The sequence below is a fragment of the Fusarium solani genome (assembly GCF_023522795.1).
Source record: "Fusarium solani strain SB1 chromosome Unknown bctg00000003_1, whole genome shotgun sequence".
NCBI lineage: Eukaryota > Fungi > Ascomycota > Sordariomycetes > Hypocreales > Nectriaceae > Fusarium > Fusarium solani.
In genome coordinates, this window is record NW_027072154.1 from 1,508,417 (window position 1) to 1,530,392 (window position 21,976).

The 21,976-nt window shown below is 53.9% G+C and overlaps 8 protein-coding genes across 8 annotated transcripts; 2 read left to right on the forward strand and 6 right to left on the reverse strand.

Moving 5' to 3' along the window:
- Window position 1: 1 nt before the first annotated feature.
- Window positions 2-1,776, reverse strand: MRS44_006044 (uncharacterized protein; the record flags this gene model as incomplete). Its single annotated transcript, XM_046269076.2, has 2 exons — window positions 2-1,419; window positions 1,467-1,776. 2 exons carry the CDS (start codon window positions 1,774-1,776, stop codon window positions 2-4), a joined length of 1,728 nt encoding a protein of 575 aa, XP_046140379.2.
- Window positions 1,777-2,810: 1,034 nt separating this feature from the next.
- Window positions 2,811-6,273, reverse strand: MRS44_006045 (uncharacterized protein; the record flags this gene model as incomplete). Its single annotated transcript, XM_065621616.1, has 4 exons — window positions 2,811-5,108; window positions 5,605-5,685; window positions 5,740-6,146; window positions 6,195-6,273. 4 exons carry the CDS (start codon window positions 6,271-6,273, stop codon window positions 2,811-2,813), a joined length of 2,865 nt encoding a protein of 954 aa, XP_065477688.1.
- Window positions 6,274-6,504: 231 nt separating this feature from the next.
- MRS44_006046 (uncharacterized protein) lies at window positions 6,505-7,623 on the forward strand (the record flags this gene model as incomplete). The annotated part of the gene is made up of 3 exons (XM_046269065.2): window positions 6,505-6,531; window positions 6,584-6,708; window positions 6,753-7,623. The coding sequence occupies 3 exons, from the start codon at window positions 6,505-6,507 to the stop codon at window positions 7,621-7,623; spliced, it is 1,023 nt and encodes a 340-aa protein (XP_046140377.1).
- An 82-nt stretch (window positions 7,624-7,705) lies between these two features.
- On the reverse strand, window positions 7,706-10,196 carry MRS44_006047 (uncharacterized protein; the record flags this gene model as incomplete). Its single annotated transcript, XM_046269069.2, has 5 exons — window positions 7,706-8,869; window positions 8,912-9,022; window positions 9,069-9,831; window positions 9,878-9,989; window positions 10,037-10,196. 5 exons carry the CDS (start codon window positions 10,194-10,196, stop codon window positions 7,706-7,708), a joined length of 2,310 nt encoding a protein of 769 aa, XP_046140376.2.
- A 656-nt stretch (window positions 10,197-10,852) lies between these two features.
- MRS44_006048 (uncharacterized protein) lies at window positions 10,853-12,136 on the reverse strand (the record flags this gene model as incomplete). Its single annotated transcript, XM_046274697.2, has 2 exons — window positions 10,853-11,148; window positions 11,194-12,136. The coding sequence occupies 2 exons, from the start codon at window positions 12,134-12,136 to the stop codon at window positions 10,853-10,855; spliced, it is 1,239 nt and encodes a 412-aa protein (XP_046140375.1).
- A 1,461-nt stretch (window positions 12,137-13,597) lies between these two features.
- MRS44_006049 (uncharacterized protein) lies at window positions 13,598-14,026 on the reverse strand (the record flags this gene model as incomplete). The annotated part of the gene is made up of 1 exon (XM_046269058.2): window positions 13,598-14,026. The coding sequence occupies one exon, from the start codon at window positions 14,024-14,026 to the stop codon at window positions 13,598-13,600; it is 429 nt and encodes a 142-aa protein (XP_046140374.1).
- A 2,962-nt stretch (window positions 14,027-16,988) lies between these two features.
- MRS44_006050 (uncharacterized protein) lies at window positions 16,989-17,657 on the forward strand (the record flags this gene model as incomplete). Its single annotated transcript, XM_046269056.2, has 1 exon — window positions 16,989-17,657. One exon carries the CDS (start codon window positions 16,989-16,991, stop codon window positions 17,655-17,657), a length of 669 nt encoding a protein of 222 aa, XP_046140373.1.
- A 348-nt stretch (window positions 17,658-18,005) lies between these two features.
- Window positions 18,006-20,656, reverse strand: MRS44_006051 (uncharacterized protein; the record flags this gene model as incomplete). The annotated part of the gene is made up of 2 exons (XM_065621617.1): window positions 18,006-19,517; window positions 19,565-20,656. 2 exons carry the CDS (start codon window positions 20,654-20,656, stop codon window positions 18,006-18,008), a joined length of 2,604 nt encoding a protein of 867 aa, XP_065477689.1.
- Window positions 20,657-21,976: the final 1,320 nt, after the last annotated feature.

Sequence of the window (21,976 nt, forward strand, 5' to 3'; positions counted from 1 at the left end):
CTCATGCCTGCAATGCTTCAAGACCAACCGTGAAATCCTCCAGCTCCATACCCCTGAATCCCTCCTCGACAGCCCAGGCGCGGCCCTTTTCCGGGGTGAAAAGGGCCTCACAGGCTCTTCCGACTACCAACAGACCCGGTGGCCGACTGCCCTCGGTCTCGATAGCTTCGGCGACGTGCTGGAGTGTTGTTCGGATGACTCGCTGGTCTGGACAGCTGGCCCGCTCAATGACAGCACAGGGAGTGTTGCGTGGCCATAGAGTACGCTTGCTCTCGCCCGTCACCGGGGAGACTTGAGATGGCTCTGGGGGAGGAGGAGGCTGGGCTGAGGCGGCTTCTTCATTGGCGGGTGCCAGAGGCTCAAGCTCGATGTGAGTGGTGAGCTCACGGATGAGACCGTTGATGCGGTGGAGGGCCATCAGGAAGACTACGGTACGACTAGCCACATACTCTGGTGGCGCAGGGGGCTTGCCCTTCTTGCCGGTACCCGTGCAGATGAGGACCTGGTCAGCGACATCGCGCTGCGTGGGAGGGATAGCAGCAAAGAGGGGTGCACTCAGAGCACTGGTGACACCAGGGAGGACAGAGACACGATCACCAAGACCATGCTGGCGGAAGTAGGCCACTTCCTCACCACCGCGACCATAGACGTAGGGGTCACCCTGCTTGAGGCGGAGCACAGTCTTGCCCTCGCGCACGCCGGCGAGGGCCATCTCGAGAAGCTCCTCCTGGGCACGGTCGGCGTTGCCGGGGAACTTGCGGGCGATCTGAACGGGGGTACGGCGGGGGATGAGGTCGAGGACACCTGAGGGTACGAGCTTGTCGGCGAGGATGAGGTCGGCCGACTTGATGGCCTTGTGGGTGGCCTGGGTGAGGAGGTCTGGGTGGCCGGGTCCGCTGCCGGCCAGGATGATTGTGCCGATGCGCTTCTCCGGAGTACCGGGGTCACGCTTGATGTCGGGGCCGTTTCCGGGGTATGACTTGAGAATAGTCTCGACATCGTCGTCTGTGATGGCGGCCAGTCGCTTAAGAGGCCAGTATTCGCAGACCTGACTCAACCAGCGCACTCTTCTATTCTTGGCATCTTCGTCTGTGACGAGCTTATTGAACTGAGCTGTCTGATCGAAAGAATCGTCGAGGGAGGCAGGGTCGTCTTGAGAACCGAGCGAGTCCTCTTGATGAATGCGCCGGCGCACATCGCCTAAACGAGAGCAAGCTGCACCGAGGTCGGCGGGAAGAGAAGCAGCAATGTCACGACGGATGCGCGAGGCTAGCTTACAGCCGCGGCCATTGGTTGTGACGCCGATCTGGAGGGGACCGTCCGAGTGTGTTGAGAGGAGGGAGAATGTGCAGAGCTGAGGAGCGTCGACGACGTTTACGGGAATTCGGTTTCGCTTGCAGAGGGCGGCGATGTGAAGACCTAGGCTGTTAGCTTCAATTGATGGTTATTTGACACAAAGGACTCACTGGAGGGATCTCGAGGCCCCGAAGTAACAAAGACGGCATCGACAACACCGTCAACCTCCTCGCGACCAAGTCGCAGCAGATCAGCGTCCTGAAAGGGCTTCTTGTGCCACTGAACAAGGCCCTCGTCTATCCTCTTTTGCAGGGCATAGTGAAGCTCTGCACCCTCAGGAGCAATGAGGATAGGTCGCGCTCCAGCATTGAGTGACTGTCCGCATCGAGTGGCTGCGAGAGGGTTTGTTCCGATCACGAGGTGGATGTTGTCTCTACAGTTGAGAGCGGCGAGGAGCGAAGTGGGTGAAGCTGTCGCCATTTTGATGACGGGACCCCAGATTGGGAAATATTGAATCAACCAGCTGAATGAATCAGTCAAAGACAAGAGTCAAAGAGTCAAAAGAGAGCTCCCCCCAAAAACCATCCAACGCCGTAATTGCGAGACTTGTCCGGCTTATAAACAAGCTCCCCATGTACACACCCCACGACGACCGACCGCAAATTAAAAAAAAAGAGAGACCCTTGCCCATTGAAAGTGCCCCTCTACCCCTCCAAGACGGTCACCTCCAACCCAAATCAGCCCCTTCTGATTGGCACGAACTGACGCCATTCAGTCTCCGCGGGGCGTCGTCCCTCGTGGCGTTATCGGCCTGTCGGGCGGCCGCAAAGAATTTCTGCCGCAAAAGGCGCAATCGCCGACTTCCGCGGCCCGCAATCGGAGATGCATGAACCATGATAACGTGATAATGGGCGGCTGAAGATAGGAGATGCCAAAATCACGACTGACCCTGGAGGGGTAGCATTGGGATGGCCAGCTGTTGGTCACAGGGAGATGGAATGACAGGGGATAAAAAGAGAATAGATCACGTGATATCACAACTTCACATCACGTGAGCACCCCAACACCACACAACCGCATCTCACAACGGCAAAAAGAGAAAGCCTCGCAATTTGCTCGCAATCGAATTATAGGAACAGCCCGATGCGGGGGTCGAACCCGCAACCTTGAGATCGCGTACTCGATACCATCAGATGGCATTTCTAAGAGTCTCACGCTCTACCGATTGAGCTAACCGGGCGTGGCTCGAATGTGGTGGGAGGAGGAAGCACAACCCACTCAAGATCGCATCCTAGACCCGGAGGAAAATTTTGATAGTGTCCGGGGGGACCCACAATGGCACCGGCATCTAGGCTCGAGAATACTTCAAACGGGATGAAAACAAGGTCCAAATATGTCGTTACGTTGTGTTGTGCTTGTGTTGAGATCTATCATGATATCCAACGCCTCATGTCATACCCCGACCTGATGCCTCATTTTTGTACATTATACTTTTACATTGGTGATACAATTTCTCAACGCCCTTTCCTGCTGTCCTCCTCCAGCTCAGCCTCCACCTCCTCGTCCATCTGCTTGGCAATCATCTTCTCCTCTTCCTCCTCCGCCTCCAGGATCTCCCGGATCAACCGGCTCTTCTTATCCTGCTTGTTCTTGCCGCGTCGCTCCCGGGGCGCGTTCTTCTCGCTCGCGCTGATGCCCCCGGGACCCATGACGATCTCGACCTTTCTAGGCTTCTTGCCCTCTCCCGCTCGCTTGCCGCCGTCGTCGTGTCCCTTGCCCGCCCGGACCTGTCGGAGAACTCGCGTCTTGGCTCCAAGTGCCCAGAGATCTCCCCATCGTGCCTTGCGAGCGTCGTGGTATGCTACCTTGCCGAAGCTCTTGGGCACCGTCCATCTCTCAAGCTTGCCTTCAGGGGTACACAGGTCCAGAGTGACGTGACCCTTACGCTTCAGGGGAGGCAAGATCGTTCGAGGTAGCGTCTGCATATCGGGCTTTGTCTCCGAGTGTTCGTATCCCTTGAAAGCCTCCTCCGTCGCCTGCTTGCCAGTCCAGGAGCTCTCCTTGGCTACACCACGTCTGAGAGCCACATAGCTGAACTCGACCTCGCCCTGGTTGTCCTGGCTGTTTCCGAGCATGCGAGTGTAAAAGGTAGGTCGCACGAATCGCTGGTTAAAGTGGCAGAAATCCTTTCGGCCAGTACTCTTGCCAGTGGCTTGGTACATGGGACACACTCCTTGGTTGGTGCAAGGAGCAATGACATGTCCAGGCTCCTTCTCGCGTTGATAAGCCGGGTTGAAGTCCTCAGGGGGGATCTCAGACTGGCCCGACTGAGGGAGAAGGAACTGCTTCAGAACTGTGTCGCGAACATGAGCCACAGCCTCGAAACCACGAGGGTGAGCCTTTTCCAGAACAATAAGGACACCGCCGTCCTTTTTCAGTAAACTCCAGAGGTTGTTAAGGATAGCTTGTCGGTAGTGATCCTGCTGCTCCTTCAGGAAGAGGTGAGACGCAATGATGACATCGTAGCTCTTTCGAGCCTGCGGCTTGTCTCCTGCATCTAGATGCTGGCCACGCATCTCCCCTGAATGTTCATAATCAGGCAGTCGAGGAAGAAATGTAGTGTTGTGTAGGAAGCTCTTGGCGCGATGTCGTAGACGATCTGATCCAACCACGACTGTTCGCTTGCCAGGAGGGTCAAGTCCTTTGACTTGGCCATTTTCCTTCAGCAGATCCCACTCTGCTCGCACAATCTCATCCCAAGCAATCAAGCCAGCACCGCCGGATCCCGCATCGAGAACGCTAAGGCCAGTACCGTCCTTGAGCTTAGACTGCAGCCACTCACTTCCAACTCGCTTCCGGACCTCTCGTAGTGTAGCCATAACAGAGGCATAGGCAGGTGGCAAGAAACCTGCAATGAAAGCGTCCGCCTCGATCTCGGTCATGTGTCGGGAATCTGCGTGAATGCCAGCAGCTCTCTGCCCGCCATTCCTCTTGCCTTCGGGCGTCGCAGGAGATAAAGGCAAACCAGCGCCACCAAATGCATCTTCAGCTGCGCTCTTGACATGATCAATGTGCGTTCGCTGCAGAAGGTCTCGGATTGGCATGATCAGCTCGTCCCGCGGCAGAGAAATCTCAACGGGACTGCCATGGAATCGACCCTCAATGGAAAGAGGGTGGAATCGTAGAGTTTCGCCAGACACTCTCTCCCTCCATTGTTCCTCTGGCCACTGAGGCGTCTCCTCGGCCTCCGCCAGGCGCTCTGCGAGCTCCTCCTCCTCTGCCGCCACTCGATCCTCTGCCTCTTGTTGTTGTCGCCGGGTCTCCTCAAAATCCTTGGCCAATTTTTGCATCACATCGTACTCTCGTTGGTTTCTTGCCACTAGTTCGACATATCCTGGAGGTTGATGTAGTGACTCCTCCATGGCCAAGTCTACCAGCTCGGATTGCGGCAGCACCTCGTCAGACTCTTCCACGATCTCGTCTCCCGCTGCCTCCTCACGGGGAATCTGGTAGACGATCTCCTCAAATTCGCCTCCCTCAACCTCCCGTAGTATGGTACCCTCATTATCCGGTCGTGGGGGCTCGGGCCCCATGTCGGCGTGCTCTGGGATACCAACATCTTCAGGCCTAGTCTCTCGCAAGGGTGCACCGTACAATCGTTCGTAGAGGGCGTATTCTTCGTCATTGAGATATCCCTTTGGCAAGGTATCTCTGAATCGCTGCTTGGCATCTCGGACAACCTGCTCAATCTCTTCTGGCGATGCGCGCGGGGCCACCGCTTCCTGTCGCAAGCATCTCGAAGTCGAAAAAGCCTGTGTAATTGCCGTGCTCTTATTGGGCTGGGATGCTTGGAGGGGAGAAATTCGTCGTAATCGTAGGGAAGGAGCGGAATGGGTGTAAAAACGAGTTGAAGCTAATGAAGAAGAAACATTACACCTCGGGCAGGCATTCCGGATGCCCCTTGCTGACAACATTTTCCGTATTGTACAAGTTTTAGGGTTGATGGCTGAGGTTGGAAGCTCGTCTAGAACTTTTTCGCCGCTACGCGTAGTCACGTGATGCAAGTGGTAATCATGATGGCCGCACTCATGAGCAGGCTCATACGGAGGAAGCCAGGACAGGGATATGGAAGCTCCGGAATAATGGTTTATGAATCAGTGTTGATCTAATGCCTTCGACTATCGATATAATTATTATGCCCATGAAAGAATCCTTTGCCAACGCCATGCTCATCGCTTAATCACTACCAATATCTGCCAAAGTCTTGAATGTAGACCTCGGAGGGCCAGGCCTCGACGCTCCACCCACTGTCCCTCCACTCGAAGTCTGGACTGTGGGTTGACGGTAAATATTGAACACGCTCTTCTCGGCCGCCTTGTATGAATCGAACTAGAAGCCTGTTAGCAACTCACCCTCGTCCTGCAGTTCCTTCTAGTAACGTACCGAGAACAGGGACACAAAGTACAGTCCGAAGAATGTTACAAACATATCCATAAGTGCCTTCAGGCTCCACTGCCTGGCCAGTGAGGCCGACTTTGTATCTCCGCCCAGCGTCCGGCCAGGTGTCTTGAATGCGTCGCCAGGCTTGGTCGCGCCACCGAGCTTGACAGCGTTGTTGATGGCCGCCGTCAGCGCCGGGGGGTTGGCACCTCGGATGGTCTCGATGCAGTTGCCGTTGTGGAAGATCTTGAAGGTGGGCATAGCTGAGACGCCGTTGGATCGCGCGATGCCCGCCTGGCTGTCGACGTTGACCTTGGCGAAGGCCACCTTTCGAGGGGACGAGTGTTCCTTGGCGAGGCTGTCAAAGGTCGGCGCGATCATCTTGCAGGGACCGCACCAGTCGGCGTAGACTTGCGCGTGTTAGTGACGATGCGCGGCATCGGAGGGAGTTGACTTACAGTCTGCGATGACAACATTTGTGCCGGCGAGGAGGCTGCTCCACTCCGATTCAGAACCGATACTAATAGGGCCGCTCATGGTTGCGATGGTTGTTGTTGAATGAGTTTCAAGATGAAGGCCAGATCATCCGTATCGCTCCGTTGGTCGTGATGCTGACCAAGCGCAGGCAGGCAGGCATGTGCGTGCTCGGGGAACCGGATCGGGCAGGCGGTGGACAACCCCAGACAAATTCTGCCGGATCAATGCAATAACTTTTTGAGCTTCACTGAGCATGGACAAAGCTCCACAGCTTGGAACCCCATCATCAAAATGTCTTTTCACGAGCGCAAGTCCAAGGTAAGTCAATTATCAAAGAAACCGGTGTCCTTGTATATCTAACTTTGAATAGAAGCGGAAAACCGGCCACAATGCCCAGGACACAACGTCCTTCAAGCCTTCCGCAACCTTCAACCCAACGGATGGCGGCCGACCATGGACAGTATCCGTCGCAATTCCTAGTAGCGTCCTTACAAAGTATGATCTCAATTCCTTCATCAATTTCTTTGCTGACCAGTCAGTCTTGCTACTGCCGACCAGCGAATGACCCAGCCAGGTCGAATTGCTCGTGCCCTCGCCGTCTTCTCCGTCGATGAAGTCGTCGTCTTTGATGATTCTCCCCTCTCTGCCCGACCTCGTCAAACGGACCCGAACGGTTACACTGGAGATACCGATCCATGCCACTTCCTCACCCATATTCTGTCTTTCCTAGAGGCACCGCCCTTTATGCGAAAGACACTCTTCCCTCTTCACCCCAACCTGCGTCTCACCGCGCTGCTGCCCAGTCTCGACATGCCGCATCATCCCCATCCTAAGGAGTGGATTTCCTATCGCGAGGGTGTCACGATTGCTGGCCAGACAAGCACGGGTTCCGGAACTCTTGTTGAAGTGGGGTTAGATCAGCCAGTTGAGATTCAGGAAGAAATTCCCCCAAAGACCAGGATAACACTCAAGTTCCCCGACGATGAGACCCAATACCCCGAGCCAGTCCATCCCGCCGCTCCAAGGACAGAGGGTGGCTATTACTGGGGTTACACTGTTCGAAAGGCCAACTCTCTGTCCGGCGTCTTCACCGAGAGCCCGTATGAGAATGGCTATGACATCAGCATTGGCACTTCGGAACGTGGAGTCCCAGCCTCCAAGGCGTTCCCTCATGGCAAACGGGTCAACTTCAACCATCTGCTCATTGTCTTCGGTGGCCCACGTGGTCTCGAGTTTGCATCTATGAATGATGAGGAGTTGAGCAGCATGGATATTCAAGGCTCCAAGACAAGGGAGCTGTTTGATCACTGGATCAACGTTCTGCCCAACCAGGGCAGCAGGACCATCAGAACAGATGAGGCTGTCTTCATTGCATTGACTGCTTTGCGGGGAATTTGGGATTCTAGTTAAATGACTGGTATAGCACTTGATACCCTATGTACACCTTATGTGTGCGCTTCCTACCTGGCCGGGGGACATTATGGTTAAATACTCATGACTGATACAGAGCCAATGTGTCGGCAAATGTGCTGTTGTTCTGTATCGCTTGAACCCAATCTACACCATCGCGCTCCACCATGATCCTGGTACCCACCGTGCTCAGTCCAAGGACTCTCGTTCCCTCATTATAACCCGCGAAACTCAGGATCCTCTCCTGACAAAATTCCGGAGACTTGTTGCTCGCACACGAGTCGTTGTAGTTGTTGAAGAACGAGTAGAGCCCCGCTCCATAAATAACCACATTGCTGGAATTCATGACTCTCATGCCCCATCCCATATTACATCCAGCAGGAACAGGGTCATTCTGACAGTCCACCCCAAAGTCAGGATCGCTGAGGATGGGCACAAGTGGGAAGGGATATTGGGCCACGGGGCGAGGCTGGAAATATGCCTCCTCTGTCTGTACATGGCCCATGTACACGTCCTTTGTGTTGACGAGTTGATACTGGTACAAAACGTGATGCTCGGATCCAGTTGCGCTGAGCCAGATGCGACCTCTCCGGGCTTCGACGAGTACACCCCGTCCTGCGTAGATGGTAACTCGTTGGTACTTCTGGTCTTCGAGGTCATGATCAGCAACCCAGTACCAGCAGTTTTCCGTGAACAAGCCTCCAGCATACGCTGTGACGTGTAGACTCATATAAGCAGCCACACACTTTGGCTGAACCGTATCTGTAGCTTTGAGCGCGGGGCATTCAGAAACCTGGAGGTATGTTCCCGCAAACCCTCCAATACGAGTGTGTACATCCCACATGCCGGATGGCAAACCGGGACTGTAAAGATTGTACTCAATGAGAATGGCGCCTGCTGTTGCGCCGCGGGTCGAGACAATGGTGTCGGACCATTCAATTTGACCAACGTCCCCTGGATGACCGACTTGAACGACTGGTCGAGGGTTTTCCACGTCTTGAAAGTTTGGACCAGTACCCATGATGATCGACGCAAGGGCCTCTCCCACTATTTTGGCATTCGGAGGTATATAGATGGTGTCAGTGACCATGTAGTATCCAGCATCGAGGTAAGCAATGAGTCCGCTGGCTGCTGTGTAATTGAATAGCGCGTTGAGGGCTTGAGTATCATCATGAGAGGCATCTCCGTAAGCTCCGTTGGCTTTGGCTGAAACGAAGAAGATGCTTGGAACCTGCTCATATTGGGGCTATCGCTATTAGCAGCGCCTTAAAACAGAGGCTCAACCTACCTTTGATCTCTCGAGATAGATATTGCGGTCGAGAAGGGTAACAGCCCGAGGTGATGGTAGAGCGTAGTAGCCTGCTACATCAAACATTCCCCGAGACTCGGCATAGTGTCCCTGATACTGTCAGATTACTCCAGGCTCTTCCCTCCGCGGTACTTACCATCACAAAAACAGATTCACCTGCTGGTCTCATCATAGAGCCCATAAGATCGGTATCTTCAGGGCCAACAAGGATATTGTTGACATTTTTAAAGTTGACATTCTCTATCGCCAGAGACCCTGCGCTTCCTGCGGCGCCTGGGTCGGTGCGTGTTGTCGAGATAGCAGTGTCAATATTCTCGAACCAACTGTCAAGGAGAGTGATGGAACCAACACCCTTCGATACATCATCCATCTTGATACCGACGCGGCAGTTCTGGAATACGGTGCTCTTGAAGGTCCATCCCCAGTTCCAAGTCATCCAAACGGCAACATCGGCATTGGAGAACCAAAGGTTGCGTGCCGTGAACTGCTGATTGCCCAGAACAGTCGCATTGCCGCCGCCGTAAAAGTATAGATCGTTCAACAAGCCACCGGATCCCTCCTCGATGAACAGACCTGTGTGAGCGTTGCCTGGAACAGTCGACAGTCTGAACACGCAACTGCTGATGGATGTTGCTTGGGAAGAGGGCCAGTGAATGCCCACAGCTGGAAACTCAGGAGGGAGAGCAGTAGTGTCCAAGATTAAGTTGCGGATCTGTCGAAAGAAGACATTTGTAGAGTTCCAGGATAGAGCGCCGTTCCACAGATATGGGTTCGCATCGATCAGACCAAAGCTTTCCTTGGAGAAGGCAGGAGAGGCCTTGATGATCGGACGGTCGTTGGGGTCACCGACAATCTGGGTATAGTATAGATCGATGATGGAGTTGCTGATCAGGTAGGTTCTATCCAAGTTAGCGGCATGCTGGCATCCTTCCTCAAGCAACATACCCTGAAGGAATGTAGACGAGCGCGGGCGAGATCGTGCTCCCCTTGCAAACTCCGGCGATACATCGAACGCCTGCACTGATGGCAGCATTTATCGCTGCTGTGTCGTCGGCAACTAGATACGCTGTAAGCCAGAACCTGAACAGCATCGGGTGTACACACCTCCATCGCCAACAGCGCCATAGTCCTTCACGTTGCGAAAGACTTGGTATAGCTTGTCCGGGTAGTAGGGAGCAGTTCCGAGGTGTGGGATATCTTCGAGCCAGTATCTTGCGTGTGCCGTGCCCGCAAGAGCAAGGGCGAGAGCCCCCTTGAACTTCATAACGAGGGACGAAGACGAGAGGGGGTAGAAAGAGGGGTAGGTCGAAAGGAAGAAAAGCCAGCTTGGAGAGTGAGGTTGGAAAATATTATAGAAAATGTGCAGATGCCAGGTGCTTTCGAGTTGAGTTGATGCTCGAGGCAAGCGCGTGTTGATGCTCCTTCCTAGAATGTAGTCGTGGGAGCGACCTGCACCTTCCTCGGGCACCAGAATTGAAACGGCATGGAAATCCCCTCAATCACGGCACCATGGAACTATCCTCTTGATCCATCTTGTATTTTCTTACTGTCAGATGGAAGAGTCACATGCAGTGGTACTGTTTCTCAACCTATTCGAGCAACGGTTTTGTGCACCTCCACCAGATCACCGTCGATCTGCGAGCCCCTCAACTCATGGAACAGTGCAAGTGTAGCATGGACAACTTTTGCACAATGATAACGCATATCCTGCAGACGCTCACTGAGAATGAAGAAATCGGGATGATGTTGATGAACCCATTCCGGGCAAGTGATTGTGTTGAGTATGTGACACCCAGCCTTGTTGAAGGCCGTGCTTTTCTAGTTGAAGACATCCCCCTTATCCAATGAACGCCATCCGATGCGGCCACCGCGTGGTCATAACCCGTGATTATGTAGTGTAATTTTATAATGAAAGCAGCCCTAGATGGACGATCGAGTCTCCGAATCCAGTGCAACAGCCTTGGCAAGGGTTCCCCTGGCCATGGCCTTCTCGCCCGAACGCTTGCGGAGGACGTTCTCGATAAAGGCCTCTCCGGCCTTGTATGAGGAGCGCACCAGAGGTCCGCTGGCGCAGTACAGGAAGCCCATATCCAGCGCCCTCTTGTTCCACATCTCAAACTCGTCAGGGGTGACGTACTTCTCGACCTTGAGGTGGCGCTTGGTTGGTCGCATGTACTGGCCAAAGGTGACGACATCGACATCGGCCTTGCGAAGTTCTGCGACTGTTAGTTGAGTTCATTCCAAAAGGGCTGGCTTCTTACCCTCAAGCGCGGCCATGACCTCGTGCTCTTGCTCTCCGAGACCGAGCATCAGACTGGTCTTGGTGATGATACCCTCCTTGCCCTTGACTTCCTTGACGTGCTTCAGTACGCTCAAGCTCTGTCGGAAAGTGGCCCTGCGATCTCGCACGTATGGGGTGAGGTCCTCGACAGTCTCAACGTTGTGGGCGTAGACATCGAGTCCACTCTCGGCCACAACCTTTACCATATCAAGGTCACCACGGAAATCGCCAGTCAGAGCCTCAACAAGCAGAGACGGCTTCTTCTGCTTGATCCTCCGAATCGTCTCGGCGAAGTGGTGTGCTCCGCCGTCTGCCAGATCATCTCGGTCCACACTGGTCAAGACAACGTATCCAAGACCCCACCTAGCCAGAGCCTCCGCAGTGTTCTCGGGTTCGTGAGGATCCAATGCGGCGGGCTTTCGGTTCGTCTTGACACTGCAGAAGCGGCATCCTCTGGTGCACGTGTCACCCATGAGCATGATAGTCGCAGTGGCGGCATTCTTATCGGAACCACCCCAGCACTCGGAAATGTTGGGACATCGAGCTTCCTCGCAGACGGTATGCAGTCCCAATCCTCGCAGATCCTTCTTAATGCTCTTGAAGTTGTCGTTTCCAGCAGGAATGGGTGTCTTGAGCCACTCTGGCAGTCTGGTAATCGTCCGTTTCTTGCCCTCGGGGCCGACTTCGGCGGTTCGAAGAGTAAATGCCTCTGCGGGCGACAGCGGCTGCGCAGGCGACGAGGTGGCCACGAAGTCTGAGAATTCGGCAACCGTGGTATCCTTGAAGTAGCTCTTTCGCTTGGGCTTGGCGGGCTCGCTCGATGTCGGAGGTACAGTGGCGAAAGCTCGAATGGTGGAAGACGCGGTGAGGGCCTTCCGGAGAGGGGCATGCGCCCGCTTGAGCGAGGGAGCTATCGACGCCATGATATCGAGACAAGGCAACCGACCTCTTGTCTATAGAAGGAAGGGGAGGAATAAAAAAGACCGTTGAGGCGTTCGTGGGGATGTTGAGCAAAAGCTGGTTCAGTGGCTGCAGAAGCCCATGCAGAAATTCGGGGGAAAAGGCCGATGCGACCCGCCCGAGCCCGGGTGGCATCCGAGAGACTGGCCAATCATAGGCCGGCGCAATATCCTTAATCAGCTCCCTCGCAGCTAACAGTCGATCCATCACAACACCAAAACGCCTTTGCAAGGGTTGATTTGCGCCTTTTCACAACGGACAAATTAGTCATCGGACCATGAGTTCCATGGTAGCCGAGGATCAAGTCGCCGATAGAAGGCGAACAGTCGATACGCCGACAAGCAAACGATGTGTCGGCCAACAGTCGCCGAATGGTCCGACAGCCAAACATTCACAGATATTGACACAAAGATGTTGAGCTGACAAGGTCTATTGCTCCTATCTACTGGGAAGAGCCAAATGGCCTTCATCGGTTCCTTTCCAGAACCTAATCACCAATCCTCCTTCTCATATAAATCATTTTCCACCCCTCCGAATCAAACAAAACCATACTCCAAACGTCAATCCTTCATCCAAGGGTCGTGAAGCATCGTCACAAGTGTGAAGGCTCCTGCCCGGATCACCAACCATCCTAAAGGGGGTATCGCCAAAGAGAAGTATAGAAAAACCAGTTCATCCAAGAATCAGAGGTATTGAAGAGAATATGATTGTTTCCCGCGTCGCCGACGTCGTCCCCGTCTCCTTGGTCCCGGCTCCCTTTGAGGCAGCAGAGTCGGGAGGAGATGTTGACCGAATAACAATTCAAAGGGATCTCCAGCCAGCAGCACGCACCGGCCGCAGTCCATGTGAGAAGGGGATTGATCTCAAAACCGTCGAGTGTTGACCAAGCCTGGAAGAGACATCCTTGAGGAGTCTAGAAAAGATGGGAAAAGGGGGTGAAGAAGATAAAACAGGCTTGGTCGAGGTCAACGGTTACCCTTACACATGGGCAGCAGCTCATGAGCATTGCACAAGACACAGACTGAAGCTGTGTATGGCGCAGTCAACGCGCGCAAGTGCGTGCCGCCGGGGATGAATGAAACATTAAGTGTTGAAAACCCGCGAGGTGTGTCCAAGGAGCGGGTGTGCTCGATGAAGCGCATGGAAGCAAGTCGGGCTATCCATGAAGAAAGGGCAGAGTCTCAAGACTCATCAAGGTGAAGCAGAGTGTGTTTGCCAGACGGCGAGTGTCGTTCTGCAGTCGATATCGTGGCGCTGTTAACGTCGTTTCATCGTAAAGAAATAGGCCGCGCTAATGGCCAAGGGTAAAAAGCAAAAGAGTCTCAAAGACTGAGTGATGAGATGATCGCATCGAAGAGTTCGGAAGTCGACAGTGGAAATCCACTGTCATCAGGGTCACCCCCTAGTTGCGTACTAGGACGCGACTATAGGAGGGCGACGACAACCATACCCGCGACACCAGCCAGGGCCATCTTGCCGACTTGGGCAACGGAAGCAGCGTTCTCGGGGACCTGAGTAGCCTCGCCAGAACCACCAGTGGTTCCGACAGAGGCGGTGCTGGCGATGGTGCTCTTGGGGGTAGCCTCGTGGGAGGTGGCGTTGACAACAGAGACAAAGCTGGTGCTCTCGATGACGGGGGTAGAGGTGGTCTCGGCGACAGTCTCAACCTCGGAAGTGGTCTCAGCCTGGGTGGTCTCGGGTTGAGCCTCAGTGCTGAAGCCAGTCGCGGTGACGGTGTGAATCTGCGAGAGGAAGTAGGTCTTGGTAAGGACCGCAGTGGAAGTCTGAGTGGTGGTATCCTCGGCGAGGGCGAGGGCTGGCAGGACAGCCAGGATAAGCTTAGAGAAATGCATTTTTGTTGAGTGAGTTGATGGGCCGTGTAAGTGAGTGCTTTCAAAGCGTGCAGGCAGCGGTGTATCGCGCGCAAAAGTTTTGTGTGTGTGTGTGAAGGTAGAGGCGGTCGTGTAAGTGAGCGAGTGGAATACTCTGTAATCCAAACAGCGGAAAGCCAGGCTATGTAAGCAAGTTTATAAAGGAAGCGATAGACTCTGCCAACGAAGTCTGTGGGGAAGAGATGTTTCGAAAGGTTTGAAGGCTAGAAGGATCCTAGAAGAGAGAGTCCGGGATGCGTCGGGGGGAAGGGACCCATGAAGTACTCTGGGGCACTGTCTATGCGACGAACAGCAAACAATGGCGCCGCGGGACCTTACAGGCGAGCCCTCCATTAGAGAGACCTGACCAGGGTACGGCTCAAGTGCAGCAAAGTGCCGCCAGGCCAGATGTTGACCATGATGGTGGGATGGGAGGGGCGGGCTAGGCCGGAGTCCATTAAACTGGGTATAGGTGACACGGAATTAAGCCCTTGTTGGGCCGTGTCTCAGGTACTAGTGACCTAGTCAACGGGGCTTCTTGGCCTGGGCCTCCCCCTCGAGGGAAATTAATTACAGCGCATGTCGACAGCTTCAGGCACGCGAGCCGGGCGACCAGGCCCTGGGACGTGGCCCTGTCGTAGGCCCATGTCGTTTCTTTTGGCGTCATTGTATGCCCCGGAAGCGCCAGCCCAGGGCCTTCGACTGTTCGGCCTTTGTCTCTTCTCTTGTCTTTGTGAGACGAACTTGAGATGTCTTGGAGCAGGCAAGGTTTCACCGGTAGTGGCCATCCTGGTCTTTGGTGACGGACTGTTGGGATGGTGATGCAACCATGGAAAAACTCTGCACTTTCCAACAGAACAGAACCGACAAGTCTTGCCGAGTGGCGATGAACGCAGGCTGCGAGATGAGGGAATTACCTGACGGCGAGGCTCTCTTAGAGTCAGAGTGTGCCCAACGTGAGCGTCCAACCATCTCGGCGGCCCCAGGACGTTGAGCCACTTTCTGGTCTTGGCCGCTAAATGACCTCGAGCTTTGCTCTGTCCAATCTGATGTTGGTAATGACCCTCTTCCCTCTTGTTCACAAAAAGGCACAAGAGCCGTCGAGTAAAATTTGCACAATTTCCCTCCCCCTCGGGATTGGCCAGGAACCAGGCACACCCGCCCCGGTTCCTGCGTCGCCTCTGAAATTGTGCCTGGCGCTTTGCCTTATTCAGGCACTCGTGGCCGGTGCGACAGTGGCTGTTATTCCGCTGAGGCTTGCTTGACTCTCTCTGGTTGAGCGAGGGAACAGAGCCCCCATCACCCGTCGATCATCACTGCGAAAAGAGGTCATTCGCTCCGGACATGTGCGCTACTGTAATATGAAAAGTTTGATGAGGACATCTCGTTGTAATTGCGACCCTCTTTGACTTGCTTTGCTCTTTGCAATGCGTGATGGCGACATGCGGGCTGCCTACATGACAAGAACAAAGAGCAAACAATGGCAGAGTCCAGCTTCTGCACTTTGAAACTGCCTTGTGGTATTTTTAGGGCTTATTGCTTTGCCATAAGGCTCAAAGCCAGTTTCTCGCTCCGTCGAGCTGAAACTCTGCCACCGAGGAACATCCTGGTCAGGTTGTGGGAAACTCAACGGTCTTTGATGACCCGTGCCATGCCGGTCAAGGAACGAACTCATAGAACACGGAGGAATTCTGACAACCTTGGAGAGAGGGGGAGTAAGCACTGATCGGAGGCCATGATCGGCTACCTACCCGCCCCGGATTTGCTACGCGTCGGGTTGACTCGTGCCCGCGTGCTAGTACTGTACGCACTCTACGGTGCATACCTCGTGTTGAGTCATGCTGTGCAACTTGATTTGTGATGAGCTCTTTTAATCTCTCACACACCGCCCGTTCTCTTCAACATGACTTGTGTGTGTCGGTCCAATCACTCCAGTGGGAAAAGAAAGGTCTTGACGTGGCCATGCCGTGTGAAGCCAGCGCATGAGACCAGCGGGCCTCTTCTCTCGTTTTTTCCCACCTTATTTTAGCTGCTCGCTTCTCCATTGGTGAGACGCGCTTGAAAAGAATGGGGAACCGCGGCAGCTTTCCGTGGTCCAATTGCAAGGTCCCTGACCCCTGGCCTGTCTGTCTCTGCTCAGCCCTGCTCCAGCGGGGACACATGCAGTTCGACAATCTGTGACAACAGAGGTTGACGTCAAGTCCTTTGCACCGTAGCAACCGGGAGAACCAACGGTCAATTCAAACTTGCGCTCGCTTTGCGGCAGAGCAGAGGCGGGTATTGGGACCCGAAAGTTTGCTTAGCGGAAACCCATCCGAGATGCCAGCTCATGCATCGCGCAGATCAATGCTTTCCGCCTATCCTGTGAGTTGTCAACAAACCTCACCAAGACATGAGCGTTCGTTGCCAGGCGCGATGCGCAGGAATGCGGGACTCTGTCGTCGGTTAAGCAGGTCGCGCTTTGGGGACGTGACGTAGTAGTTGTCGCAATAATGCAATACCGGTCTTCCATTGCATTTGTTTGTTATTGCAGGCAGCAGGAAGAGCCCACTTTACTTCTATCCGATGAGCTGCCTGGCTGCCTACCTCCAAGAACAAGCTGAGGGAGCGCATGTGATGCAGGCTGTGTCGTTGAGTAGCTCAGGCGCCGTGGCGTTGAGCAGCCTCTTGTGGCGGGAAGAGAAGTCACGGGCGCAGCTTGAACATGTCAGAGGCCACCAGTTCCAGTTTGTGAAAAAGGGATAAAAGCAAGATCGCAAACGCGAGAAAGACTTCCTCTTCCAGGTGTCGCGATCTCAACCAGAAACACGTGAAGCCAACCGTTGGTCCGTTGCCGACGCCCAAACAAAGTTTTGTGGGTCTCTCCAGATTAGTCATCATCATACCTCAACTCCAAAGCTTCAAACTCTCTGTCCATCATCCACCAAGTCAAACATCACAAGCCATGACTGACTCACCACCACCGCAGCCTCGCGCTCGCTCGAAATCCCCTGCCCCGCGCGAAGAGCCATCCCGCGACAACAGCGACTTGCCTCCCCGGAGGCCCAGGGACCGATCGCGATCGCCCGCGCGCAGGCCGAGAGGCTCAGGCGGCTTCCGATGGAAGGGCGATCGGAGGGACAACGACAGGCGTGACTTTCGCCGACGCTCGCCGCATAGACACGGGGATCGGGACCGTGATCGCGATCGGGGGTACGGTAGAGACCGAGGCCGCGATCGAGATAATGGCAGAGACCGAGACCGCGATTATCGCAGAGACAACCGGGACCGAGACCGAGACCGCGACCGTGGTGATCGAAGAGATCGCGACCGTGACAGGGACCAGCCAAAGGAGAAGAAGGAAAAGCCGAAGGCGCCTGTAGCCCAGGCGGGCGAAGAGATGATCATCGTCAACGTCAACGACCGACTCGGCACAAAGGCTGCGGTGCCCTGCTTAGAGTCCGACACGGTTGGACAGCTCAAGATGATGGTGGCGGCGCGAATCGGCCGAGACCCCGGCCAGATCATTCTCAAGCGACAGAGCGAGAGACCCTTCAAGGACCACATTACACTTGGAGATTACGGCATTTCGAACGGTGTGCAGCTCGACCTGGAAATTGACACACGGGATTAATATCGTCGAGAAAGGTTATTACAGGAGTTCAGGGACAACGAACGGATCAAACACACGGCCATGATTACCGAAGCACTTGGTTAAGAACTTGCTTGATTGAAAGGGAATTGATTTTGACATGATAGCGCCTGCTAAACCCAAGAATGGACATGTTTAAACGCCAAACAAAGGGGCTATCATGTGTCCCAAAAGTCGTTCATTCGTAAGCATGTCGTGCGTGAGCATGATAACAAGACAATATACGCAAAGAGATATATGCCCATCATCCAAATATATAAATGACAAAAGAAAGAACAGAGCCAAGTCTTTTATCCAAACAATCCGCCCCTCATTCAACGCCGTGAACGCTCAAAAAAAGTCTTGACCGGTAAATGGTGTCTCCTGGCATGCTCTAGGTGATTCACAAGCACTCTCAAAGTCAAACCACTGCGTAAGATCTTGACCAAGGCCCTCTATCTCCATCCTGTCCGGTTCAGTTTGATACATTGCGTTGAAACTGTCGTCCGGCTCCGTCTTGGTTTGTCCCATTGACTCATACGCTGAGTCTCGCTCAATCTTGACCTGTTGACCGAATGGTATCAAGCCATTGGGCGGCAAGTCCCGAGGACGTACTGTCTGCTGACGAATGGGAGCATCTTGTCGGCTGATAGATTCCTGAAGCGCAGGATTAGACCCGATGTACTGGAAGGGGTCGTCGTCATCATCATCCAGATCAGGCAACCAACTGGGCTCGTCCATATCAGGTGAAGGCATGGGCAAAGGTTCTCCCATAGTAGACGGAACCTGCGAGGCAGTGGCTTGTGAAGGAGTGGGTTGGGAGAATGGTGTTTCGGCTGGTAGCGCCATATTGAAATCGTCGATTGGAGTTGTCTGGATCTGAGGTACACCAGATTCTTGAAAGTTGCCAGTGTAAATAAAATTGCCAAACAGTTGCTGGTTGGTCGAGTCTTGATAGCCCAGCTGTGTCAATGAGCTTTGTCCTCGTTGATTAGGGAAAGCTTCTTGGATGGATTGTAAGAGTTGCTGAAGAGATTGATTGTTGAACTGCGGAGAGACTTCATGTATCGGCGATTGATGCGCTGATTGTGCAGGCTGACGTAAAGGATTATGTGAATCGCTTAAAGATTGTTGCATATTCGCAGACTGAAAGGATTGGCCATGAGAACTTGACTGTCTCATGGGCAGTGAGGAGAGTGCGAGGCTGTTATCCTCTAGAGACATTCCTTGTCTCACCTGGCGATAGATCTCCTGAGGAAGAGGAGATTGGGACTGGAAGCCTCGGGTGGCTGCCTGCCCCCATGAAGGGCTGAGGGAGAGTGAAGACTGTGAAGGCGGCCTTTGGGCTGGTTTTGAGAGTCGTGGAGGATTCTGCGCAGGTACCTCCAGGTGTGATGCTCCTGGTCGTCGGGGAGTTGCTGGCTTGTTTGACTTGCCCGTTGGTTGTAGGGAGCGAAATTGGCTCCCGTTGGACGATTCTTGCGGAGTTTGTTGGCCGGTCCGTTGATTACGCCCTTGTTGTTTCGGCTGCGGATCTCTCGCGGTCGATCGGTTTCGACCCTTTGCTGGTCTTCGGCCGTGGCTCGGTGTCTCGAAATTGGGAGGCGCGCTTGGAGGGTCATCCTTGGAGCAAAAGGTAGTGTACAAAATGTACACCTTCATCGACTTTGGCTGCTCTGCCATGTACGAGCATAAAGGTCCAGCGAGGTGTACCTTCATGTCGCTCTTGGTAAACCCGCACCAGCAGCGCAAACAGAGGGCCATGCCATGGTGTCTTGGGTCATCAAAGTCTGCGTCCCTCCATTCATGGAGAGACTTGCATTTGCCACAGTTTCCTGTTGCTTTGGTCTCCGGGTCGTGCCTCTGGCAGCTCATCAGATACGCGCGATTACCATGTCTCGGGTCTCTACCCGGATGAGCCCATGGTGATCGACGGCATGTGTGACGATGTGGGAAATCTCTATCTTCCGTCCTTGACAAGCAGTCCTGCCTGGAGTCGAGTATTTTGCGTTGTTGTGCAACCAAAAGAAGCAGGTTTCTTCAGAGCCGACAAAGTTCTTTTCTGAAAATTGACCGTCTGAGCTGCACTCAACTCGGTCGTTTTGGAAACTTGATGAGCTGGAGGGGCCGGGGTCAGGATGAGGCTGGGGTTCCCTCTGTGTTTGTTGTCGAGACCTCCCATGATCCGTTTGTGGAATGCGATTTGCTGCTTGTTGGGATGAGCCCGGAGCTGCTGACGAGGTTCTCAGCAGGCGACGCCCTGTTCTGGGTCGCTTTTGCCGTCGTCTGGTGCCCCGTTCGTCGTCCGTTAAGCGGCTGTTTTGGCGCTTTGGCTGCTTCCTTGTAATAGAACAAGTATCCGTCTCTGATGGGTTGGTCGAAGCCCACTGAACCTCATTTAACCCAGGGTGGGGGGAGTATTCCTCCTTAACCCCGCGTGTTGGAAGGGCTGTCTGACGGGACAAGCTTGCGTGCCATCCATCACTGCCAAATGTGTCTGGCGGCCTGCCCTCGTCATGATGCCCTGTATCATGGTATTTCGAGTTGCGGTCGGAGAAAGGCGACGTAGGCTCAGGAGCTTGAAATGCAGCATTGGAGCCCAGCAGGCGATCTTGGAAGGTGTTTCCGTCGTAATTGCGGCGGGCTGCAATGGCAAAGGCAGTAGTGGTCTGGATGGACGAAGGCTTGGATTTGCTAGCGTCGGAGTGGGAGGTTTGGTGCAGGATATTGTCGACTAGGCCTACGATTTTGTCGTTATGGCGCATACGCTCATCCAGAGGGAGAGAGTTGATGATGGCACCTGGAGCTGGCCGGGAGCTGTCTTGCCTGTTGACCCATTGTGAGGCTTTGGCGCGTGACCTTCTCTCATACTCTCGCTGTTGTTCCTCTATGCCCCATTCAGTTGGAGGCGGAGGGATATATTGGCTGGGGTCGAGGTCGATGCTGGCGACGCTCTGTGTGGTGATGCCAACGTTGGCGTTTTTGGTTGGTTCCAGGTCCATCGTTCTACCGGTCGGCGCAGGGTAGGGCCCGAGGTCTCTCCGATGACGTTGCAGCCTGCTAGACCTTGCGAGTTACCCGGTACCAGGCACAGACGAGGATGGCGGCGGTTTGTAAAACAAACTTGGAGCAAATGAGGATGGCGGGTGATGGGCCCAAGGATAAAGGATGAAGAAGAGGATTTGGAAAAGGGAAACGAGGCGCAGACTGTGCGAAATGCTCCTGATACACATACGAATGGGCGTCGCAGAGGTTTGGATGTGCTTGTACAATCAGGCTCCGGGTTCTGCCATCATGATTGGTTGTAAATGTGGTTGTAGGCGTTTTTTCAACCCCTGCTTTTCAACCCCCCTGATACTGTGTGCGTACACACTTGTGGACGAGGATCCATATCGGGCGTAAATGCATTTTTGCGGTGCAATTCGGATTTCGAGGCGAGTGTTGAGCCTCAATTTGGGTCACGATGGAGCGAGTTTGGATGTTGGAAGGGTTGAGTTTCAGAAGTTACGAGGATTAATCGTAGGTTCGCCTCATTGGAAGTGAAGCCCGTTTTGGCAGTCGCCGACTGGGCCGTGAGAGCTTATGTCATCAGGGATCACCGTCCCGCGAACATCCGGCATCGGAGACTTGCGGGGCTTGGTTGGTGAGGGCAGAGCCTCAATCGACATGGCTACAGCTTCTGTTGAGCCTCAGCTCGAATACGAGGCGAGAAGGGCAAGAAATCAGTGTTGAACAAGACTGGACGTCAAACGTGACAAGGTCTGATCATCCCCACTTCGCTTGGTAGTCTGTCGGGATCGATGCTAGCTCTTCTCCGCGGGGAAGATCGTGAAAATGGGGTTCCCCAGACTATTCATTTGCCGAGCAGTCTAGGATCTCATCTTTTTGTCGGGTATGTAGGTTATTATTTCGATAAACTTTGCTTTAATTAGCCAGAGATGTGCTAGGTAGCCCTGGCCAGGACGTCAGATTTGATCATTTCATGTTTCGACCCGGGTAGCCCTTCACCCATGTTCTTCATGAGTCGCCACTTAGTGCGAAGATATCTGTTTAAGAAATCCCCTCGTAAAATGATAGGGTATGCCAAATCGTTCATGAGTTCTGCAATCAACAGGTTTGCTTGTCTTGAACCTCAATCGTGCCGAACGGCATTAGATGCAGCAACTAAAGATGCGGCTCTGGTTGGAAATGGGACAAACCCTGGTTAACGACGGCAAAGAATTTGTTCTTCAAGGTACAGACATCTCGGGTATTATTTCTACACCGGACTTCTTTCCACTGGAGAGCTGGGGTCTGCTTGTAGCAAAAAGGAGAACCCCAGA